Source organism: Canis lupus, chromosome 15, assembly GCF_003254725.2.
Source record: "Canis lupus dingo isolate Sandy chromosome 15, ASM325472v2, whole genome shotgun sequence".
NCBI lineage: Eukaryota > Metazoa > Chordata > Mammalia > Carnivora > Canidae > Canis > Canis lupus.
In genome coordinates, this window is record NC_064257.1 from 43604793 (window position 1) to 43625107 (window position 20315).

At 38.4% G+C, this 20315-nt stretch overlaps 1 protein-coding gene across 5 annotated transcripts in view; it reads right to left on the minus strand.

Moving 5' to 3' along the window:
* Positions 1-20315, minus strand: part of ANAPC10 (anaphase promoting complex subunit 10) — a 267966-nt gene that overhangs the window by 45745 nt on the left and 201906 nt on the right. For 4 of the 5 annotated variants that reach the window (XR_007402287.1, XR_007402285.1, XR_007402288.1 and 1 more), the window contains exon 5: positions 11111-11233. Coding sequence is in view for 1 of the 5 variants with exons in the window: in XM_049094152.1 (XP_048950109.1) it covers positions 11239-11262 (24 nt within the window). In the remaining 4 variants the exon portion in view is untranslated. Of the gene's footprint in view, positions 1-11110; positions 11263-20315 lie in introns of those variants that run through there. The other variant, XM_049094152.1, reaches the window with a different exon arrangement.

The following is a 20315-nucleotide window of genomic DNA, read 5'->3' on the forward strand; positions in this document are numbered from 1 at the left end:
AGTAGCCATGTCCTGAGGTTTATGAGATGTTAGTTTGCTTTCCTTTACATCAAGATTTCTCAACTAGGCATTATTGTGATTTGGGTCTGGATAATCCTTTGTTGTAGGAGTATGGCCTGTGCATTTTGGAGGCTTAGCAGCATCCTTGGCCTGTACCCACTAGTGCTAGTGGCACCACCTCCTCAGTGGCGACAACCAGTAATGTCTAAGAGCAACAATGTGTACCACCAATGCATTTTCTCAGCATTGTATGGGAAGCCCTAGTCAATACAATAGAAAAGAAAAAGAAGGGAAAGTAAAAAGATAGGAAAGAGAAAAAGCACTAGCTTTATTTGCAAAAGACACGACTATATACATAAAAACTTCAAAGTAATCTGCAAACTATTAGAATTAATAAGTGAATTTAGAGCATCACTAATATCAAAATCAATATACAAAGATTAATTGCATTTCTATGACCTAACAAAAAGACAACTGGAAACTGAAATTTTAAAAAAATACTGTATATAATCTCATAAAAAATAAAATAACTAGAAATGAATTTAACAAAAGATTTATATGAGCAATATATACTGAAAACTACAAAATATTAAAGGGAAAGTAAAGAAGACCTAAATAAACTGAGACATGGAACATGTTAATGGATTGGAAGAATTCAAGATTATTAAGATTTGATTCTCCTCAAACTTTTCTATAGATCCAGTGACATTCAAAATCAAATCCCAGGCAAGGATTGATCCCATAATTCTGGGATAGGGAACAATTTTTAAATAAGACACAAAAATCCACAAAGAAAAATACTGATAAACTAGACCTTATTAAAATCAAAAGGGCAGCCTGGGTGGCTCAGTGGTTTAGCGCCACCTTCAGCCCAGGGTGTGATCCTGGAGACTGGGGATCCAGTCCCATGTTGGGCTCCCTGCATGGAGCCTGCTTCTCCCTCTGCTTGTGTCTCTGGCTCTCTCTCTGTGTCTCTCATGAATAAATAAATAAAATCTTTTAAAAAAATAAAATAACATCAAGTACTTCTGTTCTGAGAAGACACCCTTGGAAGTATGAAAGATAAGCTAAGGACATTGGGTGATGTGTATTAAGGAGGGCACATGATGTGATGAGCACTGGGTGTTACAGGCAACTGATAAATTATTGAACACTACATCTGAAACTAACGATACATGTTGGCAAACTGAATTTAAATTAAAAGAAAGAGATGATGTACAGAATATATTAAACACACACACACACACACACAAAAATCCCTAACATATCAATAAGAAAAAAAAGATAGCCCAAAGACTTGAAAAAGAATGGCACAAAAGAGTATATACAGACAATAAAAGGATATTCAACTTCATTAGCCATTAGACCCAAATTATAAAACACAATAAAGATACCACTATGCACCCACAAGAAAGACTCAATAAAAAATACTGACAGTACCAGATGTTAGCATGAATGTAAAACCACCAAAATTTTCATACATTTCTGGTGGGAGTTTAAATAAGTACAATGTCCTTGGAAAATTGTTTGATGGTATCTACTAAAGTTAAACAAACATATATCCACCCAATGACCCTACAATCCACTCTTACTTATATGTAGAACAGAAATATGGAAATCTTTCCCAAAAAGACAAAAACAAAAATGGATATAAGGATGTGAGAATATTGATCATAGTAGTAGTATTCATAACAGCTGGAAATTGGAAACACCCAAATGTCAGTTAACCAGAGAACAAATTGTGGTATACTCATTGAGAAGAATGAGAAAGAAAGATCATTGCCACACATACCATGAATTTCACACACATAATACTGGGCAAAAGATGACCTTAAAAAATACATACTATATCTATTTATTCTACTTATATAAAATTAACGAAAATACAAATTTAATCTGTGACAGCAGAAGTCAAGATAGTGGTTACCTTGAAGGCAGTTTTTATTGGAAGAAGGCACAAGTAGATTTCTGGTGTGCTGGTAATTTCTGATTTCTTGATCTAGGTGGGTGATAACATGGGTGTGTTCTTTTTGTAAAAATTCATCATTATATACCCAAGATCGGTACACATTTTTGTATGATGTATACTTCAATTAAAAAATCACTCAACGGAGATGCTGGGTGCACTATAAACTTCTCCCTCTGCCTCTCTCTCTCTCTCTCTCTCTCTCTCTGTGTGTGTCTCTCATGAATGAATAAATTAAAAGATCTTTAAAAAATCACTCAAAAGGAAGAATCAGTAAGTGTAAGTCTGATGAGAGTTTTAGAAAATAGGATGATATACAAGTACATCATGGAGTACAGATGAAGTCAGGGCAGGTGTCTTCAAGGACATAATATTTAAATTGAACTATAGGAATTAACCAGGGAAGGGTGTGTGCTGTGTGAGGAGTCATAATGAGGAAACTTCTCCAGGGAACGAACAATTTGAACAAAATCCTGGAAGCATAAAAAAAGCATAGCTTATTCAAGATATTGACAGGAGACTGCCAAGAACAAAGAGAGCTAGGGTACAAGTGACAAGCTTAGCTTCACTAAGCTGGAGACACAGATAGAGTGTGGTCTTCAAAGCCACAGTAAGAATTTTGAATTCCATCTTATGAACATAAGAAATGCATAGATGGACTTTTAGCACAGACTCATGTGACCTGGTTTATATTATGAGAAGATGGCTACCATGTGGAGAATTCATGAAAGGGAAAGAAGACTGGAGTGGAGAGACAATTTAGGAGGCTGTTGTGGTAGCACAGGTGAGAAATGACAGTGACAGGAGTCTGGTCAGAAGGAATAGAGAGAAAAAAATGTAGGATGTACTCTGATGATTGAATGTCACATGTGAAGGAAAGCCTCAAGTCGGAGAAGGCTTCCCAAGGATCCTCCCAAACAATTGGGTGGATAGTGATGCCAATTACTGAAATAAATGATTACATGAGAGCAAGAAGATGTGTTCACTTTGGTCGTGTTGAGCCTGAGATCTCTACAGGTCACCCAGGTCTGGAGGTCTGAGGTAGACAACTGGATATATAGATCTGAAATTTAGGAGAGAGGCCTCAATAGCGTGTTAGCAGTTCTACTTTTTATTGATAACAGAATGTGCAGTAGGGTAATATTGTACCATGTTAACATTTACTTTTTTTTCCCCTCAGAATTTTACCCCATAACTATCCTCCATTCAGGCAACAAAACTTTACCATAAGACATTAATTGCATGAAAAGAACAAAAGAGTCAAATTCTAGACTTCCAAGTTAAAAGCTTTGAAGGATACCAAGGTCCAAACTTTGCACCACAAACAATAGATTCGGAAGAATACACAACCAGTTGATTAGTTTTTCTGCTCCAGGAAAGAGAAAGGGTTTGAGTGAAGGGCTGGATAAACGAGAAATAACAGACCTTGGCCTTGGGTTATTTCTCTGATAAAGAAACCTATTCCTCACCTTGTAGCTCTACCTACCCTGGGCTGAGTCTTAGGGGAGGAAGAGGAAATAACAGAAATCCCAGATATGTTAGTCAGGGGGTAAAACAGCAGAGGAAACCTTAGACTTCGTGCAGAGCCCAGGGAGGTTCACGTCCTTCAGAGTTGCCTCAGTATGGCCCAGGGAAATAAGCAGACCTGCCTCAATAGGTTGAGTTTCCCACACCCTGGTAAGGCATGAGAAAATCACAGAAGTAGCTGAGAGAGATCTGAATTCTAGGGACCTTCTGGTCAATATAAGAAAAACATGACAATGATTTCAATGGATTTATGATCGAAGTATAGAGGAGGACAAGGATGTAGCAAAGAATCTTACCAAGACGCCACTCTCTTGAGCCTAATGGACTTAATGTATCATCTCTTGCTATAAAAATGCTGCATAACTATCCCAAAACACAATGATTTAAAACAACCACTTGCTTAGTTGCAGATCAGCTGGGTTTCACTGGCCTAGGTTGCTGTAACTGGGGGATGAGTTCGGCTCTACCTGTCTCTCACCATTTTCCTGGAACTAGTCAGCTAGTCTAGGCTTTTTTTTCTCTAACAGTGACAGTGGAGGCTCAAGAGTGAGCAAGTCCAACTCTTCATACATGTTTCAAGCTTTTGATCACTTTATGTTTGCCAATATCCCACTGACTAAAGCAGGTCCTAGAGTCAAGGGCTGTGGATAATCTTGTCCATAGTTGGAGGGCAATACAAAGTTACATGATAAGGGAATGGTAGGGAATGAAGGCTATTAATTCTGTCTCTGCCACATCTAAAATTAAATAATGCCCCTGAAAGAGAAGGAAGAAAAAACAATGATGGGACTGTAAAAAGCTAAAAATCTGTGATTAAAAAAAATAAAATCACATTTTTCTTGATGCTTGCACATGTAGGATTTTGTTTTTTTGTTTGTTTGTTTGTTTTTACATATTCAAAGAACATAGTGAGGTATAAAAAAGTATTCTCTTTTTTTTTGTTTTGTTTGTTTTGTTTGTTTTTACATATTCAAAGAACATAGTGAGGTATAAAAAAGTATTCTCTCTTTTTTTTGTTTTTTTTTTGTTTTGTTTGTTTTTACATATTCAAAGAACATAGTGAGGTATAAAAAAGTATTCTCTCTTTTTTTTTTGTTTTTTTTTTTGTTTGTCATGTAGGATTTTGAACTGAGATTCATATCCGCCGCAGACAAGAATATTAAAATAAGAGTACGAACAAAATGCGAAGGAAGTCTGGCATCTCATCCTGACATCAGAGTAACACCACAAATAACACAATGTTTGATTTGGTCTATGTTACAGAAAATGAGTAGGATTTCAAACAACTGAGGTTAAACAGAAGCACAGCATTATTAAAACTATTTTTTCAATGGCAAATATTTTTGTGGCTGCATAGAATACAGTGATTATCTTCAGACCAGACACCTGCAAACAATAGGAATCCACAGCTGTTATCTTTCTGTTTTCTCAGTGCTCATAAAGAAGGATGAGAGGAGCATGGTCTGCATCCTGAAGGCAGGAACTGTGCAAGAAGAAAATGTCAAGGTAGGAGTAGGTATGGGAGGTCTGGGATGGGTAATTCCATCCAAAGTAAAAAGCAGAGAGAAGACATAAGGGAAGCAGAGAGAAGCCAGTAAAGCTGGACAAGGATTAGAGAAAATCACAGGAGGACCCATTTAACCCTAATTTCTGTGGTTTTTCTGATGAAGATGTGGTGTTAATGGTTTCAGAGTTAATCAGAGAGCCATGTGTCTTCAATCTCAGATATAAACCAGATGAAAACAGACATCCATCCCACTTAAGTGGTATTTTAGTGACACAAAGGCTGAAAGAGAAAAAAAAGAAAAGATTTGCATAGTAATGACTCGATCATTGCTTTAAAGCTGCATGGTATTTTCAGAGACCCTAACAACCACCAAATCAAGAATTCAAACCACACCTTGGGAAGGCTGGGCTTCCTTTTGTTAAGAACAAAAACTGGAGATCTCTGAGGTCCTCTAACCACGGAATATCTGCCATGTGGACCTACACCCACCTAGGATATTGCCAAAACCCCAAGAAAGTACCATGACTAAGATCCGTGTCTTTCCCTGGGTACTATTTCCACAGAGAGCTTCTTATGTCTCTTCCCTGACATTTCACAAAAGAGAGAAAAAGGAAAGGAAAAAATATGCCTGAGAAAAGGCCAAGTGTGAAGAAGAATTTGATTTCAGCATCCCATTTAAAAATCTCTACTTACTTCCTCAATCCATATGAGGCTTATTGTCAAACCAACACCATGAAAAGAATCCAGCTTCTGTTTCTATGAAACACTATGCCATGAGCAAAAGCACAGATTAGACAGATAAATAATAACTATAGCTAATAATCAGTAAATTCCTAACGTGTCAGACACAGTACTAGGAATTTTACATATAAAACCCGTGAGATCCTGACAATGATTTAATGAAGCTGGTACTTTTATTACCCCATTCAATAGGTAGGAAGGCTAAGGCACAAAGAGATTATGTTACTTTCCCAAGGTCAACACACTAAGAAAGTGGCAAAGCCATGATTCACGCTGGAATCAGCAGTCTGATTTCAAGGCTCATATGACTTAAGCACTATGTATACGGACTCTTAAAGAAAACATTGGAAATAACACCCTCTTACATTAAACTTTTCCAGAGACTAGAAAAAGAACATTTTCCAACTTATCTCATAAGACCAAAATATTCTTCGCTCTGAACTGAGAAGAATATTACAAAAAAGGAAAATTATCAGCCAATCTCTCTTGGGAAGATAGAAACAAAGCATACTATACAAAATATTAGCATCTGATTTCAGAGAATTCTTAAGAAAAAGACAATCAAATGGAAAAATGGGATTTCATAGAAGTAATCCAAATGGTAAGTAAACATATATTTTTTTTAAATGTTCAACATCATTAGTCATCAGGGAAGGGCAAATTAAAGCCATGGCATATCCACCAGATTTAATAAAATGAAAAAGATGATAATATCAGGAGTTGATGAGGATGTAAAATAAGAGGAACTCTCACACACTATTGATGAGAGCAAAAATTGGTACACTTTGAAGAAGAGTCTAGAAGCATCTGCCACAAGTGAACATTTATATACTCTGTGGCCCAGAAATTCTACTCCTACGCATATACTCAACAGAAATTTATATATGGACACAAAAAGACACAAACAAAAATGTGCATAGCATCCTTATTCATTTAGGATACAATCTAAATATCTATTAACAGTGAAGATAAATAAATTGTGTTATATTTATACCATGAGGTGATATACAGCAGTGAAAATGAAATACTGCTGTTCACAATGACTTGAATGAATCTCACAACTTATAATATTGACCAAAAGAAGCCAGACACAAAGCATATACTTTATGATTCCATTTATATATTGTTTTAAAACAGGCGAAACAAATCTATGGTGATAGAAGGCAGAACACCACCTACATCTGAGAGGAAGCTGCAGTGACTGCAGAAAAAGAAAGGTGCCAGGAATGCTTCATTTCTTGACCTGGTCATTGGTCACATGAGAGTATTCACTTGGTGTTTCAGGTATAGTTTGAGAAGGAGCACCTTGGTGACAGATGTGGGCCAATCCAAATTCATGGTCTACAATAAGTGAACATGGTTCAACCAGATGAGAAAGACATTAAGCAGAATTGATTGCAATATCAACTACACATTCATTGCTTCACTTTTTGAGTATCTAAAATATGCCTGGAAAAATGCTAAGTCCTTCAGTCAAGAAGATGAAAAGACAAACTTCCTGTCAGCAAATTGTTTACAACCTAACTGAAAGAGATGTATAAAAATAATCGATTTCAAACCATAGTGTGCAATCATGGAATGGTGCAAACTGTTCTGAGAGTTTAGGGAAACCAGGGAAGGATTTCCAGAGGTGGCAAACTTCAACCTCAAAAGGGTTTTGCAGGTGAAAGGGCTGGATGGAGGGTGTAGAGGGAGAGGGTCTGGGAGAAGTATTTGCCTGAGAATTGACAGCATTTGCAAAGAGAGCACAGAGAGACAGTACTGTGAATATTAGGGACATTGGGTATGTAGACATGGCTAGAGCTTAAAATGCAAGATCGAGAACAGGTGAAGGTGGGCAGGTAAATCTTTTACTCTATCTTGGATATCTATCCTGTGGCACATGGGAGCTACTGAAGAATTTGTATTTACTCTAGTGTGAAGGATAAATGGGAGGAAGGTAAAACTGAAGACTAGAAGATTAGGTAGGAGGTTTTTGCTGAAATTCAGATGTATGTGTCAGGTTTACCACAGTAATACACAATCCAAAATCTTAGCGGCATACAACAACAAATACTCATTTCCTCCAAAACCTTTGTATCTTACAACAACAGACTCAGGGGTCTGTTGGTCAGCTGTAGGTTGGTATTAATTCAGCTGGGCTGTGCAGGACCGAGTGTGGCTTGGCTCCAGACATGGCAGATCATGTGTGCTCCGTGGGTCTTCCACATTGGGACACAAGATGAAGGAGCAATGACTTCTGTGGGCCATGCTCTTCTATTGATGGATGACAGGCATGCAGGGGAGGTGGGTAGGAATGTGTGATGTCCCCTAAAGCCCCTGCTCAGAGATAGCAAACTATCCCTGCTGCCCACACTACACCAGCCAAAGTCACATGGCCAACCTCAGGTACAGGACACAGTAGGATTCTCTACCCATAGGGTAAAAGGGGACAGTAAATATTTGCTGAACATATTAACTCAACCTACCACACCAAGAAAAGATTATGAACACCTAAACCAAGGTAGGCAGAGTAGGAATGGACAAGAGGGAGTCAGGAAAGCTGAAACACCCCATAACCAGAGTCTGGGGGCTGGAACGAGGTGGGATGGGCAGGGATGAACCTTGTCAGGACACTAAGAAACTAGATCAGAACCTTTAACTCAGGAAGTGTCTGACTGGCACAGGGAAGTCAATCTAAATCAATTCACTGATTTGAAAATTTTAGGCAAGATGAGAAATACAAGAATAAACCTCTCAGAAAAGGAGCTAATGGAAGAGAAGATTGCAATGAATGGGGGGAGCAGAGTAGTGACAATATCAAACTGGTCTCAGTTCTGTGGCAATGGGCATCTTGGGAGCTCTCGAAAGGTGGCCCCCAAAGAGAAAATGACAGGACTGATGTGGGAGGAAAGAGAGAGGGGAGAATTTAAGATAAGTCCCAGTTTTCTAGTCTAAGGAACTGGGAGGACACTGGTACTGTCTGCTGACTCAGGAACACAAAAGGAGAGAGGGTTTCAGAGAGAAGATGGTTACATTCAGTTGGGTTTGGTTTCTAGATCTGAGCCCTCTAGGTGGCCATACCTAGGGGACAGTTGTCTAAACCTCCCTTGTGCCTTTCATCTGTTTTCATATTTGAAACTACCCCCCCCCCAACCTAGCCAACGTCTTAAACGCTCCTCCTGATCATTTACATTTCTGTGCTTCCTTTCTTTGAGCTGCTTGCATCTAGGATTAGCATGCCTCATTCAACCTTGATCATTTATGTTATACCCACATCCCACCCCCACCCACCCAGTAATCGTGTGGCCTAAACTATAAATTCCATCAGGTCAAGACTTTGTGTGTCTTTAATATCTCCTATGGAACTTAGCACAGTGATAGGCAAAAACCTAAATTAAAAAACTAAAAAATGAATTTTAAAAAAACCCTGAAAATTGTGTGATGATTAACTACCTCAGTGAAGAATAATAATCAATGACTATCATCCTAAATAATGATGTGGTGTCACTGTAAAGATCATTTTAAAAGGTATCTCTTTTTATTTGGAGAGTGCATCTTACAAATTTTCTTTAAAATGGCATCTTTTTTTACCTAGCTTCAACATTTAAGGTGATTCTTATTTTTTAAGCATTTATCTCCTGGTGTATATCTGCATGATTGTATCTTGTTCAAGAAATACTGTTACAGGGCAGCCCTGGTGGCTCAGTGGTTTAGTGCCACCTTCAGCCCAGGGCGTGATCCTGGAGACCTGGGATTGAGTCCGACGTCGGGCTCCCTGCATGGAGCCTGCTTCTCCCTCTGCCTGCATCTCTGCCTCTCTCTCTCTCTCTCTCTCTCTCTCTGTTTCTCATGAATTAATAAATAAATAAAATCTTAAAAAAAAAAAGAAATACTGTTACAATTTTAACTTTGATACGTTAAGTGGCAAATGAAAAGTCAGCCTCCTGTAAAAATTAGGCCAAATAATCAACAGTATCAAGAGTTCACAATTTAGATGATCAACTATTTTGTGGTTTCTTTCCAAGAAGACACCAATCCAAAGAGATAGTACATGCTGCGAACATAAAAACACCAGTAAATGCAAAGTATTTTGGAAAGGCATGCTTATGATTCTTCACATCAAGTCAGTGTTCACTTTAGAAGAAGAGAAGAAGGGGTACCATTTCATAAGTTCACACTAACACCACTTTTTGTTTTGGGTGCAAGAGTAGAAGACAGGTCTCTAACTTCCAGACCAGAGCTCTAAGACCCACTCCTAACTAGTGGCTGCATCCCAGTAGGGTAAGAATAAAAGATATAGTTGGAGCAGCTAAAATTTAAAGGAATGTTTTAAAATATTTTAGTTCTTCTTTTAAAGGTAGGCTTCAAAAACCTTAATTTTGTGAGGTATTCAACAGGGACCTGGAAAACTGCCCTTAGCATTTTAACATAAATTAAAAATCATTTAAGCAGACCTCTTTTCAGCTCTTGCCAACTGCACATTCATTTTTCTGGTCAAGGGCTTTGCCGTTACAAATGAAGGGGGAAATGAAGGTATTAGAGCTTGGGCATATCAGTTTTTTAAAAAAAGGAAGTGAATGTGGATGTTGGATTAACTTCTCTCATATTCGCAATTGCATTTATCTGGGCAAAGAATGTATCCCCCCACAAGGTACTCTTGAAAACATTCTCTGAAAAATTAGGTTGCTGTGTAAAATCTGGAGTTGCTGCAAGTGGTTCTTAAAACCTCATTAGCCCTCCAGAGAGCTATGAAAGTAAAACAGCTCCAGACCTACTGAGAGCTCAGTAAACAGGTTTCCACTGCACCTGTACTGAGAGATGGGTGACCTCCAAGGAGCCTGGAAGCTTAGTTCCATTTTGAATAAGCAACCTTAAAAGTGGGGGGATGGGAAACAGGGAAATGAAGGATAAGAACCTTACTTGCTAATTCTAAACATATGTAGCCTGCACATTAGTGAGCTGAGGTGGCAAAGGGGAAAACAAAATCTCGCTGAACTACTTTCCTCAGTGGCAGGTATACTTGTTCATTTTTCCACGGGCACCCAGCTTTGGGAGGCTCCACTTTCCTAATATGGGAACAATAGAGGGCAGTCATCACTCATGTCTGAACATGACACTTGCCATCCATGTATTCATATAGAGACGATCATCTTCTGTGAGTCTGCAAAACATCAGTCTTGCTCAGGCTTAGAGTGAAGAAAGTTATACCCACAGCCTAGTGGATTCAAAGTCACCACAGACGGTACCTCTCCCTTTCCTTCGGGGCTTCCTGCATTTCCCAAAGCCAACCAGCAGCTGAATAGAAGAGGCCAGGAGAGGTTTCTTCTCCTCCCATTTTCCCCCGTTAGTAGAACATGGCAGAGGAAAAATTGTGACAGTCAACTCACCTGCTGACCTAATTAACGATGGCCCATCTGGAGTCAAAGCAATCGGGGGTCCATTCCAGCAGCAGGAGGAAGCGGAGTTGAGAGGGACGCCACCAGTTACTGGTCATGGAACTTGACAGTCACCTGCATCAGGAAATTGTACATACACGGAACTGTAGAGAGACAGAGTATGTCCCAATGACCATGAATATAGCCAAAAGGCCTTTTTTTCCCCCACTATGCTTAAGCTAGGACTGGCTAGGAAGTAAAGCAAACCTGTGACTAGGCTATTAACTCTTTGTTATGGCTCAAGTACTTCCCAGGCAAGACCTTATTCATTAAAAATAAGCTTGAAGGGAGTAAGTTCCCCCACACTTCTCTAATTGAGTCTTGCCCCAGTAGGTTGTGAGAGAACCCAACCTACTAATTGTAGCCCCAAGCAAAACATTATAAATTTTGTCCTCTTCTAAGCCACAGGACTGAGATGTCCGATATCAGCAGTCTATCCCTGAAGAGTGCCGTCCATGCTCTTTTTGGTATTTAGCACAGGATCTACCAGAGTGTGTGTGGATCTGTTTCAATTTGCATCAGCAAATATTTACTGAGAGTACACATTGTCCAAAATACTTTATTAGTATTACATGGGTTATAAAGGAGGCTAAGAGATGACTCCTATTCTCAGGTCCTTGTCCTGCAGAGGAAGGGAATTAGAGATAGATTATACAGGAAGGCCAGGTAAAGTAAGAGCAGTGTCATGAGAGAAGTACCAAAATGTGAAGGAATTTTATTTATTTTTAAAGATTTTATTTATTTATTTGACAGAATGAGAGACAGGGAGGAGAGGGAGAAGCAGGGGCTCAATCCCAGAATCCGGGGATCATGACCTGAGCCAAAGGCAGATGCTTAACCAACTAAGCCACCTGGGTGCCACAAACATGAAGGAATTTTAAAGAAGGAAGGAAGCATCTGTTTCTGGAGGCCTGCAGAAAGTCTAATGAGAGGAAATGGTGATCGAGACAGCAGTGACAGATCAACAGGATTTCAACTTGCAGGGCTAAAAGGAGGAAACTGCTTGGTATGAGTACAGAAAACGAGCAGTCAGAGATTCTCTAGTTGTCCTGTTGGCTGGGGAAAAGGAGATACAAAAAGAAAAGTGAAGGCTGGGGCTGGAAAGGTAGATTCAATCAGCAGTGTTTTCTCCAGGCTCAGGGTACGAATGCCTGCAATAGTTCCTACTGGTACTTGGTATGTACTCACAGCTCTTTCAATCCTATACCCTGCTCTCATACAGCAGGATCTAGAAAGTTAAATATTATGTTTGTAAGGCTCCTATGCAGCTAAGATTTTATATACGATTTAGATTATGTCAATGAGGGACGCCTGGGTGGGTCAGTGGTTGAGCCTTTGGCTCAGGGAGTGATCCCAGAGTTGCAGGATCGAGTCCCACATCGGGCTCCCCGCATGGAGCCTGCTTCTTCCTCTGCCTGTGTCTCTGCCTCCCTCTATGTCTCTCATGAATAAATAAATAAAATCTTTAAAATAAATAAAATAAAAGATTCTGTTGGTGAGATGTACTCTTGTGAAATTTGGAAAGCAGAAGGAAGATGGAAGCCAGGTTTGTGCAACAGCAGTATCCACTGACAAGATTGAAAATTTGGAGGACATTTCAGGGAAGCTTTCAGGAGTCTATTTTTCTGAAGTCAGGTAGGGATCACTCCTCCAAAGTGAAGATAAGTCACTGCACCTTGCAAACCCTAGAATTATGAAAAAGGTGGGATTTGGTAGCCTCTTTTAGGCTTAGAGGCGATGTATGTAGGTGCCAACTTTAAGTGTGCTGTTCCTATCCACTTACCAAGAGCATAAGTTATCAATAGTCTCAGTAATGCTGCAAAACAAACTAAGCCCAAAAATTAGTGGCTGAAAATAAAACTCATTTATCATTTCTTATCAGTCAACGGAGGATTGGCTGTTCCAGCTGGAAAAACTCAGCCCTCCTCCACATGATCTCAAATCCTCCAGCAGCCTACCTAGTAGAGGATTCAGGGGAGGAAGCAGAAACACATGAGGACCTTTCCAGCTTCTTCCTGAGTCATCTATTATCCTATTGACCAAGACAAATCTGGTAGCCCAGTCAGAGTCAGAGTAGGAAGAGACTACAAAGTTACAAGTCCAAGTATATGGATACATGCAGGCCATTAGTTGGGGGCTAGTAAAATAATGGTCTTCTAAACTGAATAAATTTTAAAGCTGCCAGTTTTGAGTAGGGCCCAGAGCAAGAGAAGGCTCTGCTACTAGTCCAGGCTGCAGTTGAAGCGGCTCTGGCTTTATGACCCAGTAAACCCAATACTATTTAAAGTGTTTACAAAAGATGCAGACACAACATGAGTCCTCCAGCAAGCCTTGAGAGGAAAATCCTAAAGTTTCTGGAGCAAGATATACCCTCTGCAATAGGTTTTCCAAGTAAGTACTAGTAGTGACTAAATGTTTGCTCTTGAAAAAGTGAGTGAGCATAAGATCTGAACGGCCAATAAAAGCTGGTGCTATCTGATACCAGAACTATAAGGTTCCCAAACTGAAGAGGCCACTGGGTACAAGCAGATACAAAAAATATGTAAGTAAGTGACTCAGGTGCCCATGGCACCCACCCCTACTACACTGCAATCTTTCTCCAAACCAATAGCCTTGCTTTATGAGGAGTTCCCTATAGCCAACATGCTGCAGAAGGAAAAAATGTCAGGCCAGTTTATAGCTTTGCAAGATATGCCAGCACCAGCTAAAACTGAACTGCTGCACAAGAAATCCCCAGTTAGACACAGCCCAGCAGAAAGACAATCAGAAAGAGAAATATATTCAATGGGCAAAAGCTCAAGCTGTGTACCCAGTTCTCCACTTTGACTGAAAGGAGAGACAGAGAGGTGTGAGTCTATAGTGCTCCATAGGCAACAGAATATGGTTGGCCAGACAGTCATGGGTAGAAACGGAACAAAATTAGAGGACTGATTATGAGAAGGTCTAGAGAAAAGTCCTGTGCACAGACTTCAGAAATGGCAGAGAGATGGGGAGGCCCACTTAGGAGGAGAAAACCCGTTCTGTGAACTTCAGTCAACCTCTTCTCCTACCTTCTCTAGAGCCTGCACATTCGGCATAGCATCACCTCGGCCTGATAGAGATGGAAATGATGTGCAGCTCAGCAATGTGGACTTTCTCTCACTAGGGAAGATAAAGAAAATGCTGTACTAAATGCCTTGCCATGAGGAAACATCAGAAAACTTTTTTTTTAATGTACATTCATTCATTCTCAGGGAGATTTGAAAATATTACATCCATAAGATAAAACAGGTATGATATGAAAAATAGTCTAAAATTATTTTAGAAATAATTGGAAATTTGAGATATAACTATTGATTTAAATAATTCAAAATAGAGACTGAAGAGGGGAAATGGATATGAGTGAATATTAAATAGTTTAGCTGGAAGATTGAGAGGAAAGAATATCCCCAAACACAGGGCTATGGCACAGAAAAATGGAGACATGGAAGACAGATGATAGGAATTAGGAATTTCAGAAGAAACAGAGAATAGAAGTGATTATTTAAGAATAAAAGAAGGACTGGGTGTTATATGCAACTGACAAATTATTGAACTCTACATCTGAAACTAATGATGTACTGTATGTGGGCTAATTGGATTTAAATTTAAAAAAAAAGAAATAAAAAAGAAAGAAGTTACTCAAAGTAATAAATTCATATATTTAAAAGTTTCAGAATTAGTAAAGAAAAAATACTAAATACATCTTGGTAAAATTTCAGAACTCCAAGCATAAAGTACAAATCCTAAAAATGGCCAGAGTAAAATAAGGAGCTGTTCACAAATAAGTGAAATTCAGATTGGTATTCACTTTCTCATCACCAACTCTGGATGCTGGAAGACAATGGCAGGAAGTAAGAAAGAAAATGAAAAAAATGCGGAGTAAATATAATGGAAACAATAAATCAAAACAATTATTAATCATAATATTAAAAGATAACAAAACTCAGATTGCAGAGACAGGTGGCAGGAACCAGCTATATGATGATTATATAATAGATATTGTAAAAGAAAATGATGCAGGGGAGCCTGGCTGGTTCTGTTGGTAGCACATGTGACTCTTGATCTCACGGTTGTGAGTTCATGCCCCACGTTTGGTATAGAGATTACTTAAAAATAAAATCTTAAAAAAGGAAAATGATGCAGAAAGGTTTATTGTAAAGAACTAGGAAGATGTACTGGAAAAATAATGCTGGAGTACTAATATTAATATTAGAAAAAAACAGGAAAAGATATAATTAAGAAAAATATTTACATTGATATTGTCATAAATTACATTGATATTCTTGCAGAATCTACCAAATGATGCAAATACTGCACAAAACCTGCCTTTTGAGAGTGGAAGGCAAAATCCTAAAAAGTATATGAACTAAGTATCAACTCAAGAAGCTAAAGAAAGAGCAAGACAGAGACAGGGAAGGAGAGAAACAGAGAGGGAGAAGAAGAAGGAGGAGGAGGAGATAGAAGAAGGAGGAAAACCAAATAAGCTAAAAAATAAGTTAATAATCATAAAAATTAGAAAACACAAATAAGTGGATGATTAATCAAATGAAAAATATAATTTTTTGATGAGTTCTTTAAAAAGAGCAATTAAATAAACAGACTGTCAAATGTGACCATGGTAAAGAAGAAGAAGAAGACAACTAAAATAATCAACATTAGGACTGAGAAAAAAATGTGGAAAAAACTTGAAAATTAGTTGAAATAGATTATTTTTGTAGGAGAAACTAAATAATGAAATTGACTCAAAAAGAACTGAAATCCTGAAAAAACCAATAACCGTAGAGGAAACAAAAACCCTAAAAAGGGCACAATGCCCAGATAACCTTCTGGGCACATTGTATTAAACCTGCAAAGAATAGATAATTCCTGCATTATTTACACTATTAAAGAACATTGAAAGAGGTGGAAAGTTTTCAGTTCATACAAATACAGCATAACACTAAATCATAACCAGATAAAAATAGAGAGAAAAACCACCCACAACAAAACAAGAAACCCAAAGACAAATAGAGGCAAAAATCCCAAATAATATATTAGGGAATTTAATGCAATACTTCACAAAGAGAATTATATCATGAACTAGTAGTCATTTTCACAATAATGCCTAGGATAAGGGCACATGGGGGGCTCAGTGGCTGCGCATTTGTCTTTGGCTCAGGTCATGATCCCAGGGTCCTGGGATCGAGTCCCACATCCAGTTCCCCACAGGGAGCCTGCTTCTCCCTCTGCCTGTGTCTCTGCCTCTCTGTGTGTGTCTCTCATTAGTCTGTCTTTTAGTGTAATTCACTAGCCTAAGAGCTTAAAAGAGAAAATTATTTGATTATCTCAGTACATATGAGAAGGCATTTGCTAAAATTAGCAATTTTTCCTGATAAGAACAGTTTTTCTTAAGCAACTTGATAGAAGATGCTACCAGACACTTGCATGATGTTTTCAATGAATCATAAAGAGCATTTCCACTAGAGTGAAGGGTCTTGCCACTGTCAGCAGAAACTACTCTGGTAGAACAAGGCAGCAAATGAGGGAACAGGGAGATGTATGACCCAGGAAACAGGTAATGCAACACAGCAGAAAGGCAAATGAAAGCCCCAGAATTGTGGTGAAAGAAAAGCCAGCCAGATAGATGTGCAGCAGCAGATCTAGAGAGTGAGGGGTAGGAGCTGAATGGCCACAGGCAGGATAATTTGAACAAAAGAGGAAAGAAAAGCAAAGACAGAAACTGATAAAACACTGTTAGAATATAATGAGAAGAGATGTAGACTTCAGGCAGAATTTCCATATGAATTACTAATATGTACCTAGATAATTAAACAAACAAACAAAAAGTAGTAAACTATTAACTCTGGGGAGAGTTATTTAAGAAAAATAATCAGATTATGGTACATTATATGACTTATCTGCAAATAATATATATATAATCATAAATGTAAACCCTGAATATTGATTTAACCAAAATTGTGATATAACCTTTCTGGGAGAGTGGGATGGTGGGAGGGGCCATTCGTACAAGAAAGCTAATTCCTTATCTTCCATAGTCGGAAGTCATTAGATAATATCTAAAATTTAAAAGTAAAAAAAGACACTAGCAGCAGCATATTATTTAGAAGTATAAACGTAAAAACCAGAAGAAGCAGCTGTAAGAACTGAAAGTGATGCTACTGGGGAGTGCAGGGGTAGACAGCGATGCAGCTAGGACCGCTGGGTTTTGTTGCAGGCTTGTTCACTTTTAAAACTCATTCATTTATTTAAATATCTGCATGTATTACTCTGATAAAAACTTAAATGTATTATGTTTTTTAAATTTGAGTATAGTGGACACATGTTTCATTCCTTTCAGGTGTACCCACAGTGGTTCAACAACTTTGTATGCTATGCCATGTTCACAAGCGTATATAGCTCCTACCTGTCCCCGTGCAACACTTTTAAAATACCATTGACTACGTTCCCGACACTGTGCCTCTTATTTCCATGACTTAGTTATTCCACAGCTGAAGTATCTCCCACTTCCCTTTATGCCAATCCACACCCCCCAACAACCCTCTCCCCTCTGGCAACCATCAGTTTGTTCTCTGTATTTTTAGGTCTGATTCTGCCTTTTGTTTATTTATTCACTTGTTCTGTTTTTTAGACTCCACACGGGTGAAATCATATGGTATTTATCTTTCTCTGTCTGACTTACTTCACTTAGCATAATACCCTCTAGGTCTATTCATGTTGTTGCAAATGGCAAGATCTCATCCTTCTATGGCTGTGTAATATTCCTCTGTGTGTGTGTGTGACCTCTAGATTTTTAGAAAGCAAGAATGACAATACCTACTAAGGATGTGGAGAAATATATATACTTGGACACTACAGAGAGAGAATAAATTATTATAAGCTTTTCAGTTGAGCATGTTGGCAGTAAGTATCAAAATTTCAAATGTTTCTCTCTCTTAGCCCAATTAATTCCTCCTCTGGCAAATTATTTTCAGGAAAACACAGCAGATATGCCAAGATTCACCTTAAAAACTATTCAAAGCTTCATTCTTTAAAATATTGAGATACTTGTGCTATGCATATACATTACTAAGGGAATGATTAAGTAGATTATGTACTTCCTAACAGTGGAATACCTGCAGGCTTATAAAATAATTATATAATGTAGTGGTTTCCAAATCATGCTCCAAGAGGCTGGACTATTTTTCCAGGGCTGCCATAGCAAAGTACAAAACTGGGTGGCTTAGAGCCACAGAAATTGTCTCATAGTTCTGTAGACTAGAAATCTTAGGTAAAGGTGTCCAGGGGGTTAGTTCCTTTCAAGGGCTGTGAGGGAGAACATCTTACATGCTTCTCTCCTAGCTTCTTGTGTCTGCTGGCAATCTTTGGTGTTCCTTGGCTTGTAGAAGCATCACCCTGATCTTGGCCTTCATCTTGTATGGTGTCCTCTCTGTGTGTATCAAATTTTCTCCCTTTCTGTGATCAAATTTTCCTTTTTGATAAAGACACCAGTCATATGGGGTTGGGGCCAACCCTAATGACTTCATCTTAACTTGATCATCTGCAAAGTCTATTTCCAAATAAGGTCACACTTACAGGTATCTGGGGTTAGGATTTCAACATCTTTTGCGAGTTACAATTCAAATGCACAACAGAGTCTTAGCTTTTCTGCGAAGTGCCTCAAAAACCACTACTGAGGAACTGTGGGTACTGAGCTGATGAGTTCTGGACTTCTCTTATTCATTTTAAGTAGAAAAGTTCCCTCCCTTATAAATTAGTATTCTGAGAGTTCATATGAAGGAAGGTCCACTATTTTAAAGAATTTTAAAACTACCAAGTAAAACTATATTTATGTATGTCTCCAATATATTGCAAATTAAGAAGAGCAGTTTGCAAGCATGTGAACATGTTTCCAGTTCTGTAAAAATACAAAATCTCTATCTATATTCATATTTACAGTACTTAGGTTTAGATTTAGATTATTATTTTTCAAATAAATATTGACAGTGCTAAGATGGCTACAGTTCTAGAAGTATCCTTTATATTTGTCTTCACACTTTTTCATATTTTCTAGGTTTCTAAAAATGACATATCTTTGTAATAATAAAAGATTATAACTCTTTTTTAAAGAGAGAGGTCACTTATGACATTTGGCAAATACACATCAGTGAATTTATTGATACAGTATTGTCCATTTGACTTGGCTTATAAGAATTTCAAACCAATATAATTTGAATGACTATTCAGTTCTCTCCAAAACTTCAGTCTTTGCCATTCAAATCCCATTGATAGAATTGAGTCTGCAAACCCAAGTGTCTATCAATGGATGAACACATAAATAAATTATGGTGTTTACAGAGAAAGGAATATTATTCAGCCTTTAAAAGAAAGGAAATTCTGACACATGCTAAATATGGATGAGGCTTTAGGACATTACGTTAAGTGAAGGAAGCCAGTTACAAAAGGACACAACAAGCTGATTCCATATGAGGTACTTAGAATAGTCAAATTCATAGAGATCAGAAAGCAGAATGGTGGATGCCAGGGGCTGAGGAGACGAGAGAATGGGGAGTTATTGTTTAGGGTACAGAGTTTTGCAAGATGAAAAAAGTTCTGGAGATGGATAGTGGTGATGGTTGTACCCATATGAATGTACCTAATCCCACTGAACTGTACATTCAAAATGGCTTTTGGTGAAAAACTCTAACAAGGACATCAAGAGATTCCTTATTTGGAATATTTAGATGGATTTGCCTGAACTCCACATTAACTCCCCTTGCCCAGGGCAACCTCTCTCCCCAGCCCACCACTCTCCATATCCCACGCCACAAAAAGCCACAAAAAGATTGAATGAGATAATCAGAAAAACCACCCAAGAAAAGAAAAAGGGAGAATCAGTTACATATTCAACAACTCAGGGAACAAGAAAACTCAAATCTGTTCCAGTTCTCTAGTTTCACCTTAAAAGCAGGGAACTGTGGATGTTTGTGTGAAGCCCTTGAAAGCCTAAATTTTCAGCCCCACCACCATGCAGGAGGTTACCAGCATCTCAAGAAAAACAACCACTACCAGAAAAGCTCTTCTTTGTTTTCATTCTTTGCAGTCCTTCAGGAAACTCTTGATAATGTGAAGTGTTATTACTGTGAATGTTGGCCCAGGC